General features: G+C 40.7%; 1 protein-coding gene across 4 annotated transcripts in view; it reads right to left on the bottom strand.

Moving 5' to 3' along the window:
* rbpms (RNA binding protein, mRNA processing factor) overlaps positions 1-20,008 on the bottom strand; it is a 31,036-nt gene extending 11,028 nt beyond the window's left edge. Inside the window, exons 1-5 of one of the 4 annotated variants that reach the window (XM_086104754.1) lie at positions 19,477-20,008; positions 7,747-7,824; positions 7,488-7,526; positions 5,588-5,650; positions 2,118-2,268 (exon numbers count right to left, since the gene is read on the bottom strand). In XM_086104754.1, the coding sequence (XP_085960880.1) occupies positions 2,118-2,268; positions 5,588-5,650; positions 7,488-7,526; positions 7,747-7,824; positions 19,477-19,533 (388 nt within the window). In that variant the 5' untranslated portion in view covers positions 19,534-20,008. The remainder of the gene's footprint in view (positions 1-2,117; positions 2,269-5,587; positions 5,651-7,487; positions 7,527-7,746; positions 7,825-19,476) is intronic. The other 3 variants (XM_086104753.1, XM_086104752.1, XM_086104751.1) reach the window with 3 other exon arrangements.
* Between the last annotated feature and the right edge of the window lie 1,297 nt (positions 20,009-21,305).

Raw genomic sequence — 21,305 nt, 5'->3', positions numbered from 1 at the left:
TCATCCCAAAAGACATTTGTGATGCAACGACGACTTGCCGTCATCAAACAGAAAGACACTAATGACAGTTTTGTTACTTTTACTCTTTGTGTAATCTTTTTTTTTATTCCATTGACATATGACCGCTAGGAATGCTCATGCTTACATTTTCCAATAGAGAATTTTTTTTTTGATATTAAAAAAAAAAAATGAAACAGACTTAACTTTGTTTGTACCTTGGCCGCTTCGCAGATTTTTTCAAGTTATTGAACATTAAAAAAATAAGTCAATGAATCATCATGGTGTTAGATTTGTTTTTTTGGCATGACAAAAAATGCGACAAGACAACTGCTATTTCGTATTAGCATTGTAAGCTGTAATACAAGTGTAAAAATAAGTGTTGCTCATCCTAAAAGGCAAATAGAACAAAACAGTCATGCCTTTCTTTTTTTTCTTTTTTTTTCCACCAAAAAACGAAACTGATGAAGATCACCTATATTATTTCCTCGTAGTTTTCAAATGTGTAAAGAGAAGTCGAAAGATCACTTTGACTTTAAATGGAAACATTACGATGGTGTAGAAAGACATTTTCAAACCCAGTGTTTTCCAAGTACAATGCCGCAGAAAGTAAACCAGCTGAAACGTGACATAAGTAGTTTAAGAAAAAAAAAAAGTCAATCTAAAATTAGCTCCCCTATCATTGCTGGTTTGTTTGATTGACAACTAGCCTCTTGGCTTCCAAGCGATTATGCTGCGAGGCGGTCCGATTACTGAAAGGAGTCCATAAAACGAGCCGGTGAGCAAAAAAGAGAGGTGACGGCGCACAGCGGGAATCGAGGAAAAGAGCACTTGGATTGCAAAGCGAGCACAATGAAGCAAACAACACCTTATCACAAAATGGTTGCCGTTTCTCTGAGAGCGATGACGTCATCGTGTCAGTAATGGCTCCCTTATTTCCCCCCTACAGACACACACACCCATACCCTTTCTCTGGCACCACATTTTTCAGATAAGAGCGTTTGTTTGCTCATTGGGGGAAGAATGCGGCAAAGAGCGGTTGCAGCATGACTGTGGAATCCGGAAGCTTCTGGGGGGAAATGTTGAACTTTCGGGGCTATTGCACTACAAACACACCTGGCTCGCCCGCAACTCAAATACAGCAAAGAGTTTAAATCTTCCGGGAAAGATTTTGTTAATCATAACCGCGTGAAACACTTCTTCATTTGTTTGACTGTTATTTATGTTTTACTTTGTCAAACAGTGGTGAATATTTCTGTGGATGCCTGTGGATGATTCATTTTTTTAAATTTTGGCTTATTCCATTGGTCAACAGACATTTTAAATCTGAGATAACTTTGCATCCCTTAATGTATTTTTGAGGCTTATTTAAAAATATCTAATTTTTTTCTCAGGCACATCAGGTTTTTTAAAGATAATTTCATTGTTATAATAGCTCGCGCAATATGTATTTTAACATACATTGTAATTTATAGCTATGGCGTTTCAGAAAAAAAAAACAATTCCACCTGTTGCCAAACCTAACCCTTAATTTATAAATATTACTAAATATATGACGATATTTTTATTCTTATTATTTTATGATGAAAACTTGATGTACTAGAGAAAAAAATTGAGGGCAGATCCTGAAACAATGCAAAAAAAATCATCTTGAAAATGTATTTGCATCTCTGATTTAAAAATAGGCAATAAATCAGAGATGCAAATAAAGAATGACAACAAAGAATGTGAAAAATTGCGCCGTGTCCTTTGCCGCCTCTAACTAATCTTTCCACTGTCCCTCTGTGATTTGTCCACATTTTTTTTACGTTTTACTGCTTTAAAAAAAAAAATTTCAGATGAATAGTTAACTTTTTGAAACTAAAAGCTAAGACATGTCACGCCCAGCTTGCACTATGACAATGCCTTTTTTTTGTACCTTGATTTTTTTTAATCACTTTTATATGATACTATTTACAATTATTTTTGCACTCTGTGACTGTAAAAGCCTGGACAGTTAATAAAGTTTTTACGACGGCGACAGCGGGACCCTGGGACTGATTCATTCCCTTATTTCCTACGGGAAAAATAAAAGGGGAACATATTGTTGTCAACTGAAGCGGTTCCACTGCAGTACTCACACGGGTCTCTGCTAATGAACTGTGGGCCGGGGCTCTGCTGGGATGAAGGAGGGTTGGGGGTGCCAACCAGCTTGTTCTTGGCCATCTTGGTGTTGGCCTTGGCAAATTCCAACCGGAGGGTCTGTGGGATCTCGGGATCAAAGCGGACCCCCTGAGATTAAAAAAATGGAGAAGAGTTTGTTTTGGTAAACATTTTTATACATCTCAAATCAGGTTTCCACATTGAAATGAATGGAAATGCCATTAATCCGTTCCAGCCTCTCACCACCCTACTCCAACCCCCAAAAACAAGAACAATTTTTGTCATGTGTTTTTTTTTTCTGAAACATAAAAGGTATCTCTATTGCATTTCATAAAAACAGAATAACAACATAATTAAGTAGAAGGCAAAATAATTAAATAGTTTGTGAATCATGATTTAATGCCGGTGAGACATTGCACATTCGAAGCACAGAGACCTTAGGAACACTTTGTTTCACCATCTACTTTTCTTAGCTTATAAATAAACGTGAGCGCCTTCATGAAGCGATAAAGCGACAACGAATTTAGACAACTGAGGCGCGAGTTTTCATGGAGGTCTTTGACATTTCTATTTTTCGCACGCTGGGTTTGTTGATCAGGTGTCCGACAAGAGCTTTCATGTATCTTTTATCCTTCTGTGTTACTCACAAGGTAGAATTTACAGGCAAGAAAGCAATCTTGGGTTGGGGGGGGGGGGGGGGGGGGGCGTCAGTTATAAATGGCTCAGTTGCGGATTAGCGTGGTATTTCGTTTCGCCAAACGTGATGATGGCTGACAAATGAAAACTGGAACGTGATGTGTCCGGCGTACCGTATTATGTCATTCACAGGGTCTTCTTTGAGCCTTTTTCAGCTTGTTTAGCAACTTCAGCAATAGTTCTTTATTGCTTACACTCATGCGAGACCGCCAAATAGTAGGATCTAATTCTACAACTGGGTGTTTTATTTTTATTTCTTTTGCATGTTACAACTACTAGTTACCTTTTTTACGCTTGTCGTAGATTAGGTTGCTAAAAATCAATGTGAAATCTTGCGACTCACCTCGGTAGTTCAGATTTAATGTTCAAAGCAAGTGTTTAATCTTTTTTTTTTGTATATCTTTTTCCTGAAATAGTTTACTCACTATTTTGTTTTGCTTTTTCACACTAGTGTGACAGCTCAGAATCCTCCTCATGTGGGAGCATTGCAGCTTTTTGATGCCTGGTGTGCGTCAAAAAGGGAGGAAAATATGTAAATCTTTTTCTGAGTAAACAATAGTTGAGACTGTTTGTGTGCATCCCGCGGGTCGGTATATGCATACTGAAATACGGAAGAGTTTGTTTGCCGTCATTATTCCGAACAAGCAACATTCCAGAAACATCAGGACGTGCAGTTAAAAGGAAGTACAGCGGGACCCTCCCAAAATCGGACAAATAGGCTTTTTTTTTTCCAAAAAAAAAATACACAGCTGTAATCGCAAGACTTCAACATCAGTGCTCATGTCACACCTTCGCCTGGCATTAATTGTTTGCTTTGCTTTTACGAGGTCACGCAACCACCGGAAATCACAAAGACACGATATGGGAAAGGGCACTTTTCTCATACCACTTCACTTTAGCATTCTCAATCATTACACGAGTGTTCAAAAAGGTATCTTTTACAAACAGAACATAAAAAAAATGACAATGGACCTGTTCTAAACATGAAAGGAAGGCTTCATGAATTTTGTGTGGCTTAATTGGTAGTAATTAATTAATTGCAAAGTTTGTAGTTTAGCTTGGAAAAATGCATCTCTATAATTATGCATTTCACTTTTATAGCAACATTTTCAACACTCGGGTACAATCCATGTTGGGAGCAACGAGACGTCAAGTGTGCGATTTACACTGGACAAGGAGGAGGACACAAAGAAAAACAAGACCATAAAAGATTGAAACAGCTAACGAGGTGTATACTGGCATGTTGTTTTACATTTTTTCCCAAAAAAAGTGTACTTCTGCAAGTTTTGTTGAATCACCGGCGTGCACAAGGACAGGCAGGCACATGTGCGTGTAAAATGAACATTTCTGGGACAGAGACGGGTTTACAGTTGGAGAGAGGTCAGGCCACGTGGCTAACATTAAAAACAAATGCCGTGCCGAGTAATTTTATTGAGCCAGTGGTGGAAGATGAGCTTAGTTGACAGAAGGATCTCTGCATCCTGTCAAACCATCTCCAGCCTCGGCGCGGGTGGCACCATGTGGGTCGTTATGTCCAAAATGTTGAGCGGCATGCGATGCAAAGGTCGGATATGGCTAACACTGCCGCTAGCACGACAAAGACAGCTTGTACACCATGTCTCCATTTGGAGGTGTTTAATTGGGTAAGTATGCACAATATCATCTTATTGCAAGAGTTGTACTGAGTCGACTGGACTTTGAATGAAGTTACACTCTTCTTTTGTTGCGCTTAAGAATTGCGCACGTACCCGCGCACTACTTAGATGTTGGTTTAGCCACTTCTTCATTGGATAGGATGCTTCTTATTTGTTGTTGAAGGGGGTTCTATTTTGGTGGTTTAACTACTTCATTTCCTGCCTACAACACGCGCAATGCCACGGTCTGGCTTTCAAACATTTTATCTGTGGCATTTTCTTTTGAGATTGCTCACGTGTCTATCGCAATACATATCAAGATTGAATTATCGCCCAGCCTTAAAGTTCATGTCATCAAAAGTGAAATCTCACTCGGTAGACTTATTACATTGTGTTGGCTGTTATGGCTTATTGTTAAAAAACATAGTTATCAAATTATTTAGGCCTTTCAAGGGACAACGGTTACTACAGTGGACAGCTTTTCATGTTATCAGGTTACGGGGTGCATGGAAGGGTTAAAGACAAAATATGAACTTTTCACTGCTGCAAATGTCGCACATGTGAAATATCGCTTTTAATTGCAATCGCAAAGTTGAGTTGCGTCCTCATCTCCTCTAGCATACTTAATTGTCAAATGAATGTAAAAACATTTCTTTCTTTTTTTTAACATGAGAAAACAAGACAGGAGAGAAATCAGTTTTCACAATGAATAATTGTTTCAAGAAATATCTTTCTAACATAGTCGGAGCACGATTATCTTATTAAGGCAGATTTGGAAAGAGTCCTGTGAGAAATTTGGGCCGGCGTACAAAATGTGTGCGAGAAGACGATTTGACCGGGTTTTTTTTGTTGTTTTTTAAAAAAAGATCTTCTGGAAAGCCTCTCATCAAGGCCGTTAGCTCAATTGTGAAATAACGAGCTGCGCAGTAAGCCAGAGATCAATATCTTGTATTTACGTGTGAAACGAGCGCTTGCTTAGGTGTCTGACCTTGCCCCCCCCCTTTGCCCCCCCACAGCTTTCGCTGGCGGTAAACACGCGCATGAGAGACACAGATGCTTTTTGTCTTAGCTGCACTTTGCGTGTGATGGGATGCTGGCGGAGAGGGCGTGACACTTACGTTCAAGGCATTCTTAGCAGCCTCCGCCTCTGATCGACTGTCAAAGCTGACAAAGCCCACCGGCTGGGGAGGAAAGAAACATGGTTTAGGGCAACAACAACAAAAAAAAACTGACTCGGCAGTCCTGTCTGAGTGGCATAGACGTGTTCCTTGTAAGGGAAAAAAAAAACATTCAACCCCCACCCTGTTTGGTTGTATTCCCCTCAGTGTCGTAGTCTGTTTATGAAACTGAGGGAAAAGAGTGGCTCTTCGGCTTCGGAGGCAAAGGCTTTTTTATTTAAAAATGCCATGAACATTGGATTTCCTCTTATGGACTAAGCATAAAAACAACAATTATTATGAACCCCCCGCCCCCCCACAGCCCATCCCGTTTAGTCATATTCTTCACTTCGGCGCTCAAGGCTGTTTATGAATCTTAAGAGCATTGCAGATCTCATCCCTCCGTTCCCCTCCTTTGCCCAAATATGGAAGCAATGTGAGAGACAAAACCGAGATGAAGAAGTGTGGCCCAAAAAAAAAAAAAGGTTGAAAATCGATTTTTGCATCTTGGCTAAGCTGCAAAGAAGAGCACAAGGAAAGAGACAACAATGGGGTTGTTATTATTCGACGGGTATGGAGGGAAATGAAAATATCCCGTGGGGTTGATCTGTTGTAAGTGATCTGGAAAAACAGGGGTTATGGGAATTCTGAACAAGGGGGGAGGACTTGAAAAACACAGGGGGGGGGGGGGGGAGAGAGCGGGAGGGAGAGAGAGAAAAAGCAAAACAGGAACATATAAATAGAAAGGGCCTGAGATGGGCCTCTTGCTTTATAAGGAAATGACTCCCCATTGGCGGCATGGCTATGGAAAGCCTTTCATCCCACTTGTCTTTTCTTAAATTATGCTCCAAAAACTCCAACCTAACCCAGATGAAAAATATCTCAAATCAAAGTATAAAATATGCTTGCTCCATTTGCCAAGACATTTTTTTGTCTTAGCGGGCCATTTAAGTGCAAGAGGATTTCACTTGCTTCAAGGACGTTTTTTTTTTTTTTTTCAAAACCGTGACAAGGTGTGACAACTTAAGTTTGGCTTAAAATAGGAAATAGTGAGACAGTAAAAATACACAACTTTTTTTTGCGTAAGCTAAATGTCATTACTTGCTTGGGGACATCTTGCTCAGTCCATTTTTTTCTTTTACAACTATGATTTTTTTTCCATAACTTTTTTTTCTCTCTTCCACATTGTGCGTACAACATTAAAAACACTTATTGGCCACAGCCATGATGTGGTGAATTTTGGGCATAACGATTTTGTGTTGTCTAATTGGCTAAACTGAACTCCTGTTTCCACGCCGGTGTCGTGGCGGCGCAGTTGGATGACTCATCATAAAACACAAAAATCGACTGAGATGAATTAAAAAAGGCTGCCCTTGAAGTCACGTTAATTTAGCAACATCAAATTTGGCAGTCTATCATCAGTGGACCCATCAAAAAAAGTCTCTAGGCTGAAAAACCCAAAAGGCGTCTACCATTTTTGGAATGACTCAGACATTTTAGGGTCAATGTGTTCATTTTCAGCAACACCTCTATGGATTTATTTCGTCATTTATTTATTTTAATATCGCCCAAAAAGACAGTTTCACTTAGTAAAATGAAATTTGGCAGGCATATCTATCCTGAGTAGACGCATGAAAAAGTCTGAAGAAGCCATGCCTGAAAAGACAAGCGAAGTTGGGCATGTTGGAATGAAGAAGTCATTTTATGTGAATTTTGGACATTTGATTTTAGCAGTCCTTCAGACCAACTCGTCCCACAAATTTTCTTCGACTGCTCCCAAATTTGAACCGTGTTCACTAGACGGATGAATGGATGGCACCACATTCGAATTGTCATCACCGCATTCTAATTCCGAGCCTACCTGTTTGGAGGTGAGCTTTATCAAGGAACCTTCATAGCCCTGGAAGGAAGAAGACGATAATATCAGGATTAAAAAAATTGGTGCGAATCGTCGGCCACGATTGAACCTCGCCTCTCCAAAGTCAGACACTTGAACCTTGGGCGACTTTCCGTTGCCGTTTATTTCATCACTGTTAATGGCCGCTACGATTGACGGGTGGAAAGAACAGCCGCTAAGAATAGCCCTTGCTCATCCGTGCACTGGAAACATCCAAACACACCTTAAATGGTCTGAAGAGAAGATAGAGCTCCCGTGGCTTGATGTCCAGTGGCAGCCCGCTGACAAAGAGCGTTCGGACCTGCGGAGAAGACCAAACACATCGCATCGGCTCCATTAACTTGGAGAGTCTCTTTGAGTTTGTTTTTCTTCATTTGAACTTTTCAACTTGGGCCGTGGCTCACTGGCAGGGAATTTTAATGTATAGCGGCGGGCTGAATAGAAAAGGAAGCGTTCCGGGGAATGCAGAAACGGGAAAGCCGAGAGAGGGGGGGAATCGCCATGGAAACGAGATCATCACTCAGGGCTGTTTTGGTGTAAACCACTTGCCTAATGGATTAATTAAGTGTCCGACTATGAATGGCAAATAACACACGCTGCCCGCACAGCAGTTGTGGTATCTGTAAAGTTGAAGCATAAATTGGGGTTTGAAGTGAAAAGAATTCGGTGGCAAACATGTCCCATAAAGCTTCCAGAAAATACACTCATCTCCACTAGATGAGTGTCACCAACCACCACCAGCTAGCCCCCCCAAGGACCTCATGGCGGAGTCCGGAGTCAAACCCTGGACCTCTGCACTGTGAGGCCGATGTGCAAGCCAGTCAACCGCCCAGAAGTGAATAGACATCCATCCATTTTCTGATCCACTTTATCCTTACAAGGGTCGTGGGGGGGGGGTGCTGGAGGTTATCCCAGTTGTCTTCGGGCAGTAGGCGGGGAACACCCTGAACTGGTTGCCAGCCAATCGCAGGGTACACAGAGACGAACATCCATCTGTGCTCACACTCACACCCAGGGACAATTTATAGTGTTCCATTAACCTGCCATGCATGTATTTTGGAATATGGGAAGAAACCGGAGTACCCGGAAAAAAACCACGCAAGCACAGGGAAAGCATGCAAACTCCACACAGGAAGGCCAGAGCCGGGATCGAATCCACAACCTCTGCACTGTGAGTTTGACGTGCTAACCAGTCAATCACAAGTGAATAGAATTAATTATTAATAAAACCATGATCACATTAGTAAATATAATTTGAGGAAATGTATTACTTCAAACAGTAAGTCACCTTTTTGCATTCATCACTAGCCAAGACTTAGTTTGCAATTTCCAAAAAGGTTGGTGACCCCTGACATAGATGCACACATGCACACACTCAGACATACATTCTGTGCATAGCGTGAATACCATTTGCTTATCCTTGACTTCCTGGACAGTACACGTGTGCGGTAAACCACAAACGGGAACATGTACCGGTAATAACTTTTTGCAAGTGCAATTATTATATTTTTTCCCCCCATAGAAAGGCTTTTAGTTTGAAAAACTTTTTTTGTTTGAAAAAAAAACAATTTTCTTACAGGATTACAATTTGGTTGCAGCCTTCTAACCGTAAAGTCATATTTTAAAGGGGATCTTCAGAAAAATTTTCCAGGAAGAAATTTATTCTTGTAACGAATGAAAGTGAGGCATAAATACAGCAAATAATATCAATGGTGAATATACATTGTGCATGTGTGCGTGTGTGTGTGTCAACTCCAAAGTTGCTCAAGTGGTCCGTGATTGGATTTTACGTAAAAGCGTTGAGATTCCCAGCTGGGGGGACAAAGGAAGCGCTGAGCTAACGCTCCATCTCATTCCCACATGTAACCCGATCCGCACTACTCATGCCAATGGAGAGAGAGCAGCACACAAACAAAGGAGCTTAGCAACGGGAGGGGTGGAGATGGGGGGCGGGGGGTGGGGGCGTAGTGGTGGGAGGGTGTGCTAGGACCGAGGCACCGTGCCAAACATCACCTTGGTCACCTTTGCTCTTATCTTAGCGGAGCGAGACGCCACGGGGCCGCAAGTGGGCTCCGTCTCTGCCGGGTCAGCTTGAATAACATCGACGCACAAGCTCACCACATTCAGTCAAATTAAAAAATAATAATAATAATAAAATAAGCAAAAAGTAGTTTTAGATGAAAGAAATGTGATTTCTCAGAAAATTGTCCCCACAAAACATTTTTTTTTTTTCCCTCTCACTCTGAGTAGCAACTTTTTTAAACTGAAAAAAATACAACCTTCAGTTTTTGGTAGCTTCACAAGTGAGATATTTTTTTCCCAACAAAAAAATCCTGTAAAATGAAAAAAGCAGATTACAGGATTTTTTTTCCTCAGAAAAAAAATTACAACTTCAAAATAAATAGTATTTTTTTCTCTGCAAAAAACACAAAAAGTTTATATATTTTTGAAAGAACAATTATGTATTTATATTTTATCATCAACTCTTTTTTGCATGTAAGCGTATGAATGTTTCAGGTTATAGACGGGCTCAGGGAAACAATTAAGTTTGTAACTTGAGGTTCTGCTGTATTTTCATGAAAATATATTTTTGAATGGCAATCTTACTGGGGAAACGTGTTTTTTGTTTTTTAATGTTGCAGGCTCAGTAAAATTTTTCAGGAGAATTTTTTTTGGAAAATTACGATGACTAAGGAAAAAAGTGGCAAAATCAGATTTTATTTAGTTTAGTTAATTTTTTTGTGGGCGGGGGGGGGGGGGGCAAGACGTCATTCGGATGGAGTAAATAAGATTTGGTTAAGCTTACGAGGAAGCCTAACACACATGAACGGTATTCCGCACATCTAACGGTGCTTGCGTCTGCGAGACCCCGCAGACCCGCTTGACAACAACGGGCCATTCCGCCTTCCCACTTGTGCCCCAGGACTTCCTGACGTCAGCTGTTGCGATAGGCAACGGTTCCGCCGCGCGTCCGGTGAGTTTGCACATTCCCTGTGATTCACCGGCAAAATCTTCACACCGCCGAACATCTGCTGCGGATTACGCCAAGCGGCTCTTTGTTGACCGGACTTTGGGGTCAGGCGAGGTGCAGAAAGGCCGGACGTCAAGGCGCGCGTTTGGGGTCAAACCTCTTTTGTTGCATTTCGGATTGGCTTTTTTTTCACTTCCTTGTGAGTCAAGACATCTCCATCGTGGGGGATTTGAATCGTTGACCGTTTATGGTCACAGGCGGGCAACATTTGGATCAAAATGTCAGCAGAGGAGACCACAAGAGACGCAGTGGCGGGTCAGCTCCCCAGCAACACGACGCTGAGGCCAAAAAACATCAAATCCCACCAAGGGCGCCACTGGAACAATGCACCCCCCCACGTCACTTCAGGAAGCCCAAATTTCATGACCTAAAGCTTGTTTTTTTTCTAAAGTGGATAAATACTGCACTCTCATGATTTCGCTTTTTCTTTTCTTTTTTTTTTTACAGCTTCATTGTCATAGTATTACATGATTGTTTAGCATTTCTTTTTCTCTCCAAAAAAGACAGACCCTTATGGTAACAATTATTTTTCTTCTTCAACTATCATGTGATTTTTTTTCTCTCTTTTGGAAGTGTCATTCTTAAGGGAATAAATAATATTTAAAAAATATTAAAAAGTTGTAACCGACTTTTATGAAAAACAAGACTTTCTTCTGAGAAAAAAAAACTATCTTCAAGTTGTGACTCCTCCCCCCCACCCAAAAAAAAAGATCCGAAAGGGGGTCCCAATACATCTTGCAATAATAATATCGCACGCTCAAGTACTGTCCGATACCGATTTCGATCTGAAACGATATCAGCAGAAAGGATACATTCTTTTAGTTATTTTTTTAGCATGAGATGTTCGAAGATACTTGAATCAAGCGATACAAAACAAAGATCGGCACCGGAAAAAATTCTAAATTCAACCTCAAACATGCTGATACACTGCACTTGAATAAAAAAAATAAATAAATAAATGTAAGGACTTTGAGAATTAACTCTTTGAGGTGCAAAATAACAATTCAAGTTTATATTTTTTTACATTGAGTATATGGTGGGAAGGGAGTGCTAACATCGGAGAACATTTTGGATGTACACAAACGGCATCCGGTACTATTTTCTTTTTTGGGGGGGGGGGGGGCTCAGGACAACCCTAACAAAAGGGGTAACAAAGTTGTCACCTATTTTTTTTTTTTAGAAAAACTATTCCTTTTGAGATTGTTTTTTTTTTCGTAAAATCAAGACTAATTTTAGAATAAAGTGCCAATTTGAAAATTTCATTTTTAACGGGAAAAAGAAATCACAACTATTGGTGAGTAAACTAGTTTTTCAGAAAAAAAGTTGCATTCGTAGCAAAATGTTTTATTTTTTTACGAAAAAAAAATACTGTATATATATATATATATACATATATATATATATATACATATATATACACAGTATATATCTATAGTTATCTATAGATATATACACATATATTTTCCTTGTCAAAATAAAAAAAGGACTTCACTCTATTGAGGGTAAGACTGTATTTCTTGGGTGGGGGAAAAATATCAATTTATTCTCATAAGATTTTTTTTCTTTCTTGTCCAGGCAACAGTGCGTACTGAAGCCAAAACTCATTAGATCTCATGAAGGACACCACTTGAAGAACATATTATATTAAAGAAAAAAGTCTCAGCCTTATTAGGACTTGAAATAGTTTTGTTGGGGAAGGTCCAAGGAGGGCGACAACCCATTCCTTCTATTTCCATCACCTCCCATGCGAACAATCGCTTGGAAATCTGAGCAACGTCCTGGAAAGGGGATTTTTGTTTGGCCTTGGAATGTCTCATTATAAACTCCGTGTGACTTCCGCACATATTTGCTGATGTTAATTGACTACTTTTTTTTTTTTTTTTAGAGTGGCTCAAACGAGGGACAGGACCTTGGTGCGATGGGAGATGATTACCATTTCTCTCCACCACCCCCGCTTCCTCCCCGCCATGCAAACCCAGTGAATGTGCATGTGTGTGTTCTATAGCCAAGTTAATAGATAAGCCAAACGCAGCAGGATGCGACTCTAACCTTGACGAGGCCACTACACTACTCCATTGTCATCATTTTCACCACACTACACTCCTGCAACTTGCAAAAAAAAAAAAAAAAAACATTAGCCTACAGGGTGACCCAAAAAGATGCGTACCCATATTTTATTCGATAAAAAATGTATATACCAGGGAAATCCACAAACAATTGAGGAACTGAAAACTGCCATCCCAGCAAAAATAAGAGCCATCCCGAAAGAGGAGTGTGTAAAAGTGATTGACAACTTTGTCAGACGAGTACAGGTTTGCTTGCAACGGAATGGTGGACATTTGGAACACATCTTGGGAAAGCCATAAATTGACTAAAAATTGACAGAAATAGCTGAAACTCTGGTGAATGGTCTTCCATAAATTGAATAATGTGTGGTTGTAATTTGAAATACATAGCTTTTTAATCAAACTCACAATTGAAATTTTCATGGGTACGCATCTTTTTGGGTCACCCTGTATAATAGTCAGCAAATGTTTTTTTGTACATGTAATTAGTTTGTTTTGCTCCATATAATGCTACTGACTGGTCTTGCAGCTGTTCCTGTTTGTACATAAAGTACAGTGTATGTATATATATATATATATATATATATATATATATATATATATATACACACCTGTAGTTCATGTACAGCTAAAAAAGCTGGCGTTTTTTTTTTCAATCTATACGACATCGATAGGTGTGTATTATTTTGCTACAAAACACTACTGCTTACTAATGTTGCTGCAGTTTACATCTGGATGAAGAGTATCTCGATTTAAAGTACAGATTGAATTGAACCACAAGAGGGGTTTTTTTTGTCAGTTTTTTCCAGATCTGATCGGCTGGATTAGATGGGCAGATATTTAGCATTACATGCCAAAATTAGTTATCGGCTGCGAACGTCATGATTTGCCGATCAATCAGTAAAGTCACCAATCGGATCCGCAAAACTAATGGAACTTATCGAATGACTTGGAATCCAGGCTGAGAGCACTTGCCTGTCGGCATCACTTGAGATTGTGCGTAATGGAACAACAGCAGAAGTGTGGGACCACCATAAACGGATGACTCGATTTGTCTAGTGATGGGTCAAGGATTCGACTTTCACTTGGGATTCATGAGGGGTGCGCGGGTCAGAGGTTGGGTAAAGTTGATTGCGGAGGGAGAGGTCGAGTGCACTCGAGTAGTCACGTTCCCCTCGATGTGCTTTTAAGCAACAATCAAAGCGCTGCCGAGCTGTAAATGTTCCAACAGGTTAACCTTTACAAGCGTCTGGTCCCATCAGCCACTCTCAGGTGGGCACACTCTTGCATTTTTACCAAACGACAATGGCCCTCATCGTGATCTAAAACAGTGCAACAAAGACAAAAACAAAAACAAAAAGAAATCAACTTTTTTTTTCTTTGAAGTAAAAAAAAAAAGTGGATTCACCTAAACTTCTTTCCACAGACAAAAATAACTACAAACATGCAGGCGGCAGCTCTATCGCTACGAAAATAAAAGTATTGCTCTGGTGCCATTTGGTGGCCAGGAACTACATTGAAGTGGTTGAGGAGCTTCATTCAAACAAAAGTGGTGCTTTGCTGTCATCTTGTGGCACAGTCAATTATGAACCTTCTGAGAGGGAGCATCAATTACTGGTTGATTTTCAAAAGCCAGAAAGATGAACCAGTAGTCCAAGAAAAAGGTGAACATGGTCTCTGGAATTTGTATGGATTACAGAGAGAAAAGCAATTTCAGGGTTTCTACATGCACCTTGGCCCCCAAATACTCCGATTTGTGCTTTTTATTTATTTGCTTCTTTTTTTTTTTTGCACTTATTCCAAATGTCTCTGGAAATTTAACTTGATCAGAAAATTCCTGTTTATTAACAACAATAATGTGTTATCTGTACCAAGGACAAAATGACAGGCAGAAGAATTAAATGCAAATCGACTTAACCGGTGAATTCACCTGTTGCCATTTAAATACAACGGAATAAAAACGGTCTTCAACTAAACAGGCCCACATTTGGCCCTGAGGAAATATGTCAAAAACGCACCTCGGCTCAATTAAAGGCCGGAAACTTCTTTTTTTTTAATGAGTTTTGGGGGTTGTGATGTGGACCCCTAAATTTTCATTCATCGTCCGAACCGCTTCATCCTCACTAGGGTCGCGGGGGCGCCGGAGCCTATCCCAGCTGTCTTCGGGCAGTAGGCGGGGGACACCCCGAATTGGTAGCCAGCCAATCGCAGGGCACACAGAGACGAACAACCATGCACACCCTCACTCACACCTCGGGACAATTTAAAGTGATCAATCAGCCTGCCATGCATGTTTTTGGAATGTGGGAGGAAACCGGAGTACCCGGAGAAAACCCACGCAGGCCCGGGGAGAACATGCAAACTCCACACAGGGAGGCCGGAGCTGGAATTGAACCCGGTACCTCTGCACTGTGAAGTCGACGTGCTAACCACTGGACTACCGGGCCGCCACCCCTAAATTTTATTTTCAGTAATGTTGAGGCCGCCCAACCCGCCCAACAAAGACTGGGATTAAATGGTGGTAGAAGAGAGTCTTCTACAAAAGCATCTGGGGAGGAAATGGCAATGAGAACAAGATAACGCAAGCTGAGGGAAGATAGACGGGTGTGGCAGATGGAAGGAAACTAGGGGACGAGTTAAAAGTCACCGCAAAAAAAAAAAAAAAAGGAAAAAAAAAAGTCATGCCCGAAAAGCACAGGAAGTCTGCCATTTTGCTTTGAAGAGGCCATTTTAGGTTCATTTTGACCGTTACCAGGGGTATTCCAAACTGACTTTTAATTACATGCCAACCAAAACTTGAAATGAGTAACTTTAGTTTTATAGTCACACAATTTCAAAGAAGTAATGCTAGCAACTTAGCAGCCGTAGCTAGCTAACTTTAGCCTGTTTACAGGGCCACTGCTATCTTAATATTGAGAGCGCTACTCCTGTACTTTGTTGAGGCTGGACAGGTTTTTTTTTAGTTTTTTTTTTTTATTCTTACTGATTCATCACAACGACGCACTTTTCATTATGGTATGCCACCGTTATGAATGGCCTTGTTAGGGGAATGGTGCTTGTGCACATCAATGAGTGGTGTGTCTCGTCAAGAGACTTGAGGTGGAGGATTGGGGAAATTGGCAACTCTGTGAAGCAACATTAGCATTTTGACCTATCAATAAATTATCCATTTTTATTATGTTTGATCTTTAAAACACCAAAATAGAACATTTGTTTACCATGTTGGCTCTTCCAACATGTGAGGCTCTTCTTTGCTTTTATAAAGCGATCTGCTCTGAAAGGCAGCAGACGCTGCCCACTGTTGGTCGGGGTTAAGATATTGCATCGTTTTAAACCAGAATAAATCCCCCCCCCCCCCACCTTCTTCATTATGTTTTTGGATATTTTTCTATATTTGTTGTCATCCTGAGTAAACGCTGTTTTAATATTTTACGACGCTCATCTTCGTTTTTACAGTACTGCAGATGGTAATAAAATGAAGTACAGCCTTGTTTTTGTTTTCAGTACAGATGTTTTAAAACAGGCAGTTTAAAAACAATATTTTAAAAATGTGAGAATCGAGATAGGACGATGTGGGGGAAAAATGTGTATATATATATATATATATATATGTACATACATACATACATACATACACACATATATATACACACACAGACACACACACACACACACACAAAATTGTATTAGTTTGGCCTAAGTCGCGTTTAAGGCGTTCTTCTCAGACTCACTGGCCAGCCGCTGGTGACGCTAAGCCTTGTTGTTGTCTTTTCAAATAGCTCTTGTCGCACAGCTGACAAATGGCTCAGATAAGATGACAATTCCCCCGCCGCTTATATAAATAAACTCCAACCTATCAGACGGCAGAGCAGGAGGCTGGCGGGGGGGGCAAAAGCAGTGAGCTTTTTTTTTTTTTGTCTTCATTAGCTGGACATCGGATTTTTTTTCGACCCTTCTGTAACGTTTCATGTCACACAGAGTTAATGTATCAGTTTGCCCTTTTCATGGATAGCAGGCCGGCATGCTACGGACCGCTGGTGGCCACCCCCATGCTTCCACACGTACCTAAAAGGTCACGCCGTCCGACGAGAGCACCCCCAAAGAGACGCGCCACATTCGCTCGAGTCATATCTCTTCGGGGTCTCGCTTGTGAAGATCCGCTAACACGCAGAGTCAACGCGACATCTCGGCCCGGGTAAAATGGTCGAGCATCAGTCAGGGAGTGCTTTCCTGGTCGACCTCGCACGTGTTTGCAGTGGTCTGCGAACTTGATGTGTGTTCGGGTTTGCCGTATCGAGTAATTTTCCGATACAGCTTTGAACATGTACGGTAGTGCCAAGATACACTTGGAAAAGTTGTTGACTCCAGCTGAGTTTTCCGGTCCATACAAGGCCTCATCACCTGGCTAAAAGGAGCACGGTACGAGCAGCTGGCGACGTGAAAGCGTCCAGAACACCTGATAGCTCCTGATTGTGCCGTCTTATCAAAAGCCGCTCTCCAGATTAGACGCATACCTCAGCTGCGACATCGCCATGTTTGGCTAGCGCGCCCTTCCGCCGCATCGGCACTTTGCTGGTGTGAATCAGTGAGCCATTGCATTAAGCACATGAGAGTCATACTTCGCAGCTTGTTAAACTTTGCCTCTCAACAGTTATTGGCCAGGTTTTACTGCTCTTTTGGAAGCAGACGAGGTTTGGACAGTGGGTGGTACCATCCTGGGAGGGGTGCTTGGGTGGGGAAAGTCCAGATTTACCATCAATTCAAATGACACTAACCATAAAACATAAACCCTATCTGACTAAAACCAACCCTAAACCGAGCATAACCTCTTGGGATGCACTGATCATTGCCAATTCAATAGCCAGACAAACAGTCTATCTCCCAGGTAGGAGCTACGTTCGGCTCAGCACACGCATAATAATTCTTCAGAGCTTGAAAGGTTGTTGATCTGTTACAATCCCCACACAGAAAGATTTTTTTTTAAATCACGCATTTAACAGCTTCGGTGCCACTGTGTGTGGTGTGCTCGGAAATTGTCAACAGAGAGCACCAAAATAAGTCCTCCGAGACAGAGATCTCAAACATGATTTCTGAAAAACGAACTCCTGAATATGTGCCGATGTTACCCGATTATTTCGGAAAAGGACTGGAGCCGGGTGTATTTTAAAATCTCAAGACTTGCTTTGGAAAATAGATCTTGAGGTCAAGGGAATCCATTTTGAAACAACCAAACACTGAGTCAGACATATTTGGCTTTATTTACCTTCTTTTTTCGTCAGTCAGAGCGTTTTTTTTAATTGGCTGCATTCCATTCCATGTCACAATTCATGAAATCATTAACCCAGGGAGACGTCATCTTTCCCTCCCATAGAAACACTTCATTCAGCAAGATAATCACAATAATATGACTGTACTGATATCAGTATCATGATGCGGTATCACACGGTATCATGAAATACGAATAATTGGCTAAAGGTGGTGGGAGGTATTCATGACACATCTATTTTAAAAAACTGTCAAAACATATCATATCATATCATGATACAATTAAAATAATAATTGTCATGGTGTTCTAAAACTCATAGGATCTATATTACATCACGCGTTGATTATGCTCCTGCCATATCATGATATTTCACTGTGAATGTATTTTATCCAGCACTTGGGCCGGGCATCATTAGGCAAGGCAAGACACCTTTATTTATTTTGCGTGTTTCATATACAAAGTAAAAACAAGGACCTAAAGACATTTAAAAACAAAATTACATATACTTACTAGAATCACAATACGGACGTAAAGCGCAAGAATATTTTTATTTCTTTGTTATTAGACTGCCTTACAATTCAACTTTTAACAACCAAAATTAACATCATGTCTGGATGATGACCGACCCTTCAATGATACATAATGACATTGGTCAACTCAAGGAAAAAAATATATATCTATATCGGGTGGGGGTAAAAACATGATGAGATATAATATATATATATATATATATATATATATATATATATATTGACACTTGGGTCATGCAGCGTTATAAATTGTATGGAAATAATATTGTAAGCGTTAAAAGACGGCATACACATGACACGCTACAATATCATGATCATTGAAGAGTGAGGGAGGTATCACGATACATGACGATATCTGTGTAACTCAAGGGGAAAAAAACATAGGCTTGATCAAATCAACTTAAATTGATCATTTGGGACATGCATCATTAAAAATTTTACAGAATTCGATTTTTTTCCCCCCATTGATAAAATGGTGGCAGTTCACCAGTGAGGGAGGGTACCATGACACATGACAATACATCTTTGTAAAATACGCTGGAGTAGGATATCAACATCGATTGCTAACATTGGCCAACGTCATTGGAAATTGTACAGAATCCAATTTAGCTTTGGAAAAAAAGAATGCTATCACGATCTTGTGATTGTTTACCAGTGAATGGGCTATCGTGATGCATGATATTGGTACAGATCGCCACAGATCAATATTTGGCCCGTGTCAGAACAATTTAAATTGTTTTTTTAGTTTAACTCCTAAAACTAAGTGTGTGGAAATGATCCCGCATTGATTATGTTGCGGCCCTATGTTGTAATGTCATCTTCAACTTACTAGATGAAGTAATTGCCAACTTCAGTGCCTACTCGTCATTCCAAGTGCATAAGAGAACTTAAAAGACGTCCCGACTTTTCCCACGATGTCGTGTTGTAGTTGTGACTGTAAGCTTATGTTAAATTATTAATTATTTTACATAAGCTTACATGACTAACCCGACTCAAGCAAACGTGTCGTTAAGTTTTTGGGAAAGCTAAAAAGACCGACCAGGTGCGCACGCCCACCTACCTCTTCTTCGTGGCTGCTGAATTCACTCGGCTCGTTTTCCTTCTCGGCTTTGTTCATCCTGAACGTGCACCAAAGCAGTCCTAAAAGTTACCAGGCTCGGATGTTATTCCTTAGATGATAAAATACGCTTCTCCTGTTCTGAGGTCCCCCCCTCCACCTCAGTTGGTCCAAAACAGAAGACAGCGACTGCGGAGCGGAGTGTGAGTGCGGTGGGCGAACTTGTCTCCTCATCTCAGAGCCGGCGTGTAGGGGAGGGGGCCCGAGAGGTGGGAGGGAACACGTCCGGGAGGGAGGGCGTGGAGATCAACCAGGAAGATCTTATTCGGCTTTGGATGGGACCTGATACCATAAAGCATTTCTATAAAAAGGACAGGAAAGACACCAAATTAATCATACGCATTAACATGGATAAACAAATGTATTGTATGTACATTTATTGTATCATGTCAATAATTTGGCAAAATTGACAAAACACAAACAGTATAATTCATAAGCATACAATTTTTTAACTTATACATCCGATGTATAGATTATTAAATAATTGGATACATGTTTAATTTATTGTATTATTTTATCTATATATTTAATTTGAATATTCTTAAAATGATGAAGTAAACGAAGCATTATTATAAAAATGCTGTAACCACCTATGTCTTTTAGTGAATCATTTTAATTATATCATTTTTTGATGAAGTATGAAAAGTAATTATTCAGAAAGATACATACGAGTATATTTTAATTTTCATTCTTTTTTGAATAAATAAATAGATCTTTGTATTATATATTTAAAAACTGAAAAATTGATGCATACCACTCAACGATGCCCGGTACTCTGTGCAGTTGAGTAAAGGAAAGCAACGTCATTGAAAAAAGAAAAAAAAGTGTTCCTCGAAGCACGTTTTATGACATCACATTGAAATGCACGAGTCAGCAGCAGCAGAATCAGAAACGAAAAGAACAGGCAAGTTCGACATGACAACATTGGGAGATGACGCGCTGCACAAAACCTCTTGGGATCGTTTGATTTTCAGGCGCCCGCAGCTGAAACAAAAGAAACGAGATGTTTTAGAGGCACACCTATTTACTGGCTGGGGTGTGTGTGTGTGGGGGGGGGGGGGGGGGTCGCTTGGCGCCTTCTAACGCTCCATCAGTCAGTTGAAAAGAAGGATTGTGAGCAGCTGCATCTGAACATGAAACAGACAGGCCCTTGGTGATGTTGACTGCAATACAAAATATGATCCAATTCAAAATGTATTGCACGCAAAAGTTTGATGAAAAATGCCAAGTATTAACATCACAACTGAACAGCATTTAACACACGCAGACTTTACTGGGTGTCTTGAAAGGCGCTTACAAATAAAATCTATTATTATTATTATTATTATTAAAAGAAACAACATGCACAATTTGAACATTAAAATCAGCGATTCTTTCACATCCCGCTAGAGGACGCTAGCGTTCACCGTCTTAAAAACAATTCGGTCATTCTCTCACCACTCTCAAATTATTATTTTTTAATCGCAAAGGAGGAACTCAACAAAAAGGAAAACTCTTAGGTCACTCGGGCCAGAGCCAGGAAAAGGGGGTGCCCCACCTTCCCCTCTCAAAAAAAGGGCATTGGGGTATCACTTAGTGTACGTTCAGATGTTCCGGCTGGACCATGTCAAGGCTTGCTTTAACCTCCCTTTGCCACCACCCCTGTCTGTCTGCGTGTGTGTGTGTGGGGGGGTGGGGGGGGGGTTGTCGGGTGGGCGAGCCCCCACCCACCCACGTCCTTCAGCATCAGACCACACAGCTCAGCCCTGAGAACTGTCAAACACAGCTGGGAC

Source organism: Hippocampus guttulatus, chromosome 2 (assembly GCF_054856545.1).
Source record: "Hippocampus guttulatus isolate MCC_2025c chromosome 2, RoL_Hgut_1.0, whole genome shotgun sequence".
Classification (NCBI taxonomy): Eukaryota; Metazoa; Chordata; class Actinopteri; order Syngnathiformes; family Syngnathidae; genus Hippocampus; species Hippocampus guttulatus.
The sequence above is the reverse complement of the archived record's forward strand: the minus strand, read 5'-3'. Positions and strand labels throughout refer to the sequence as shown.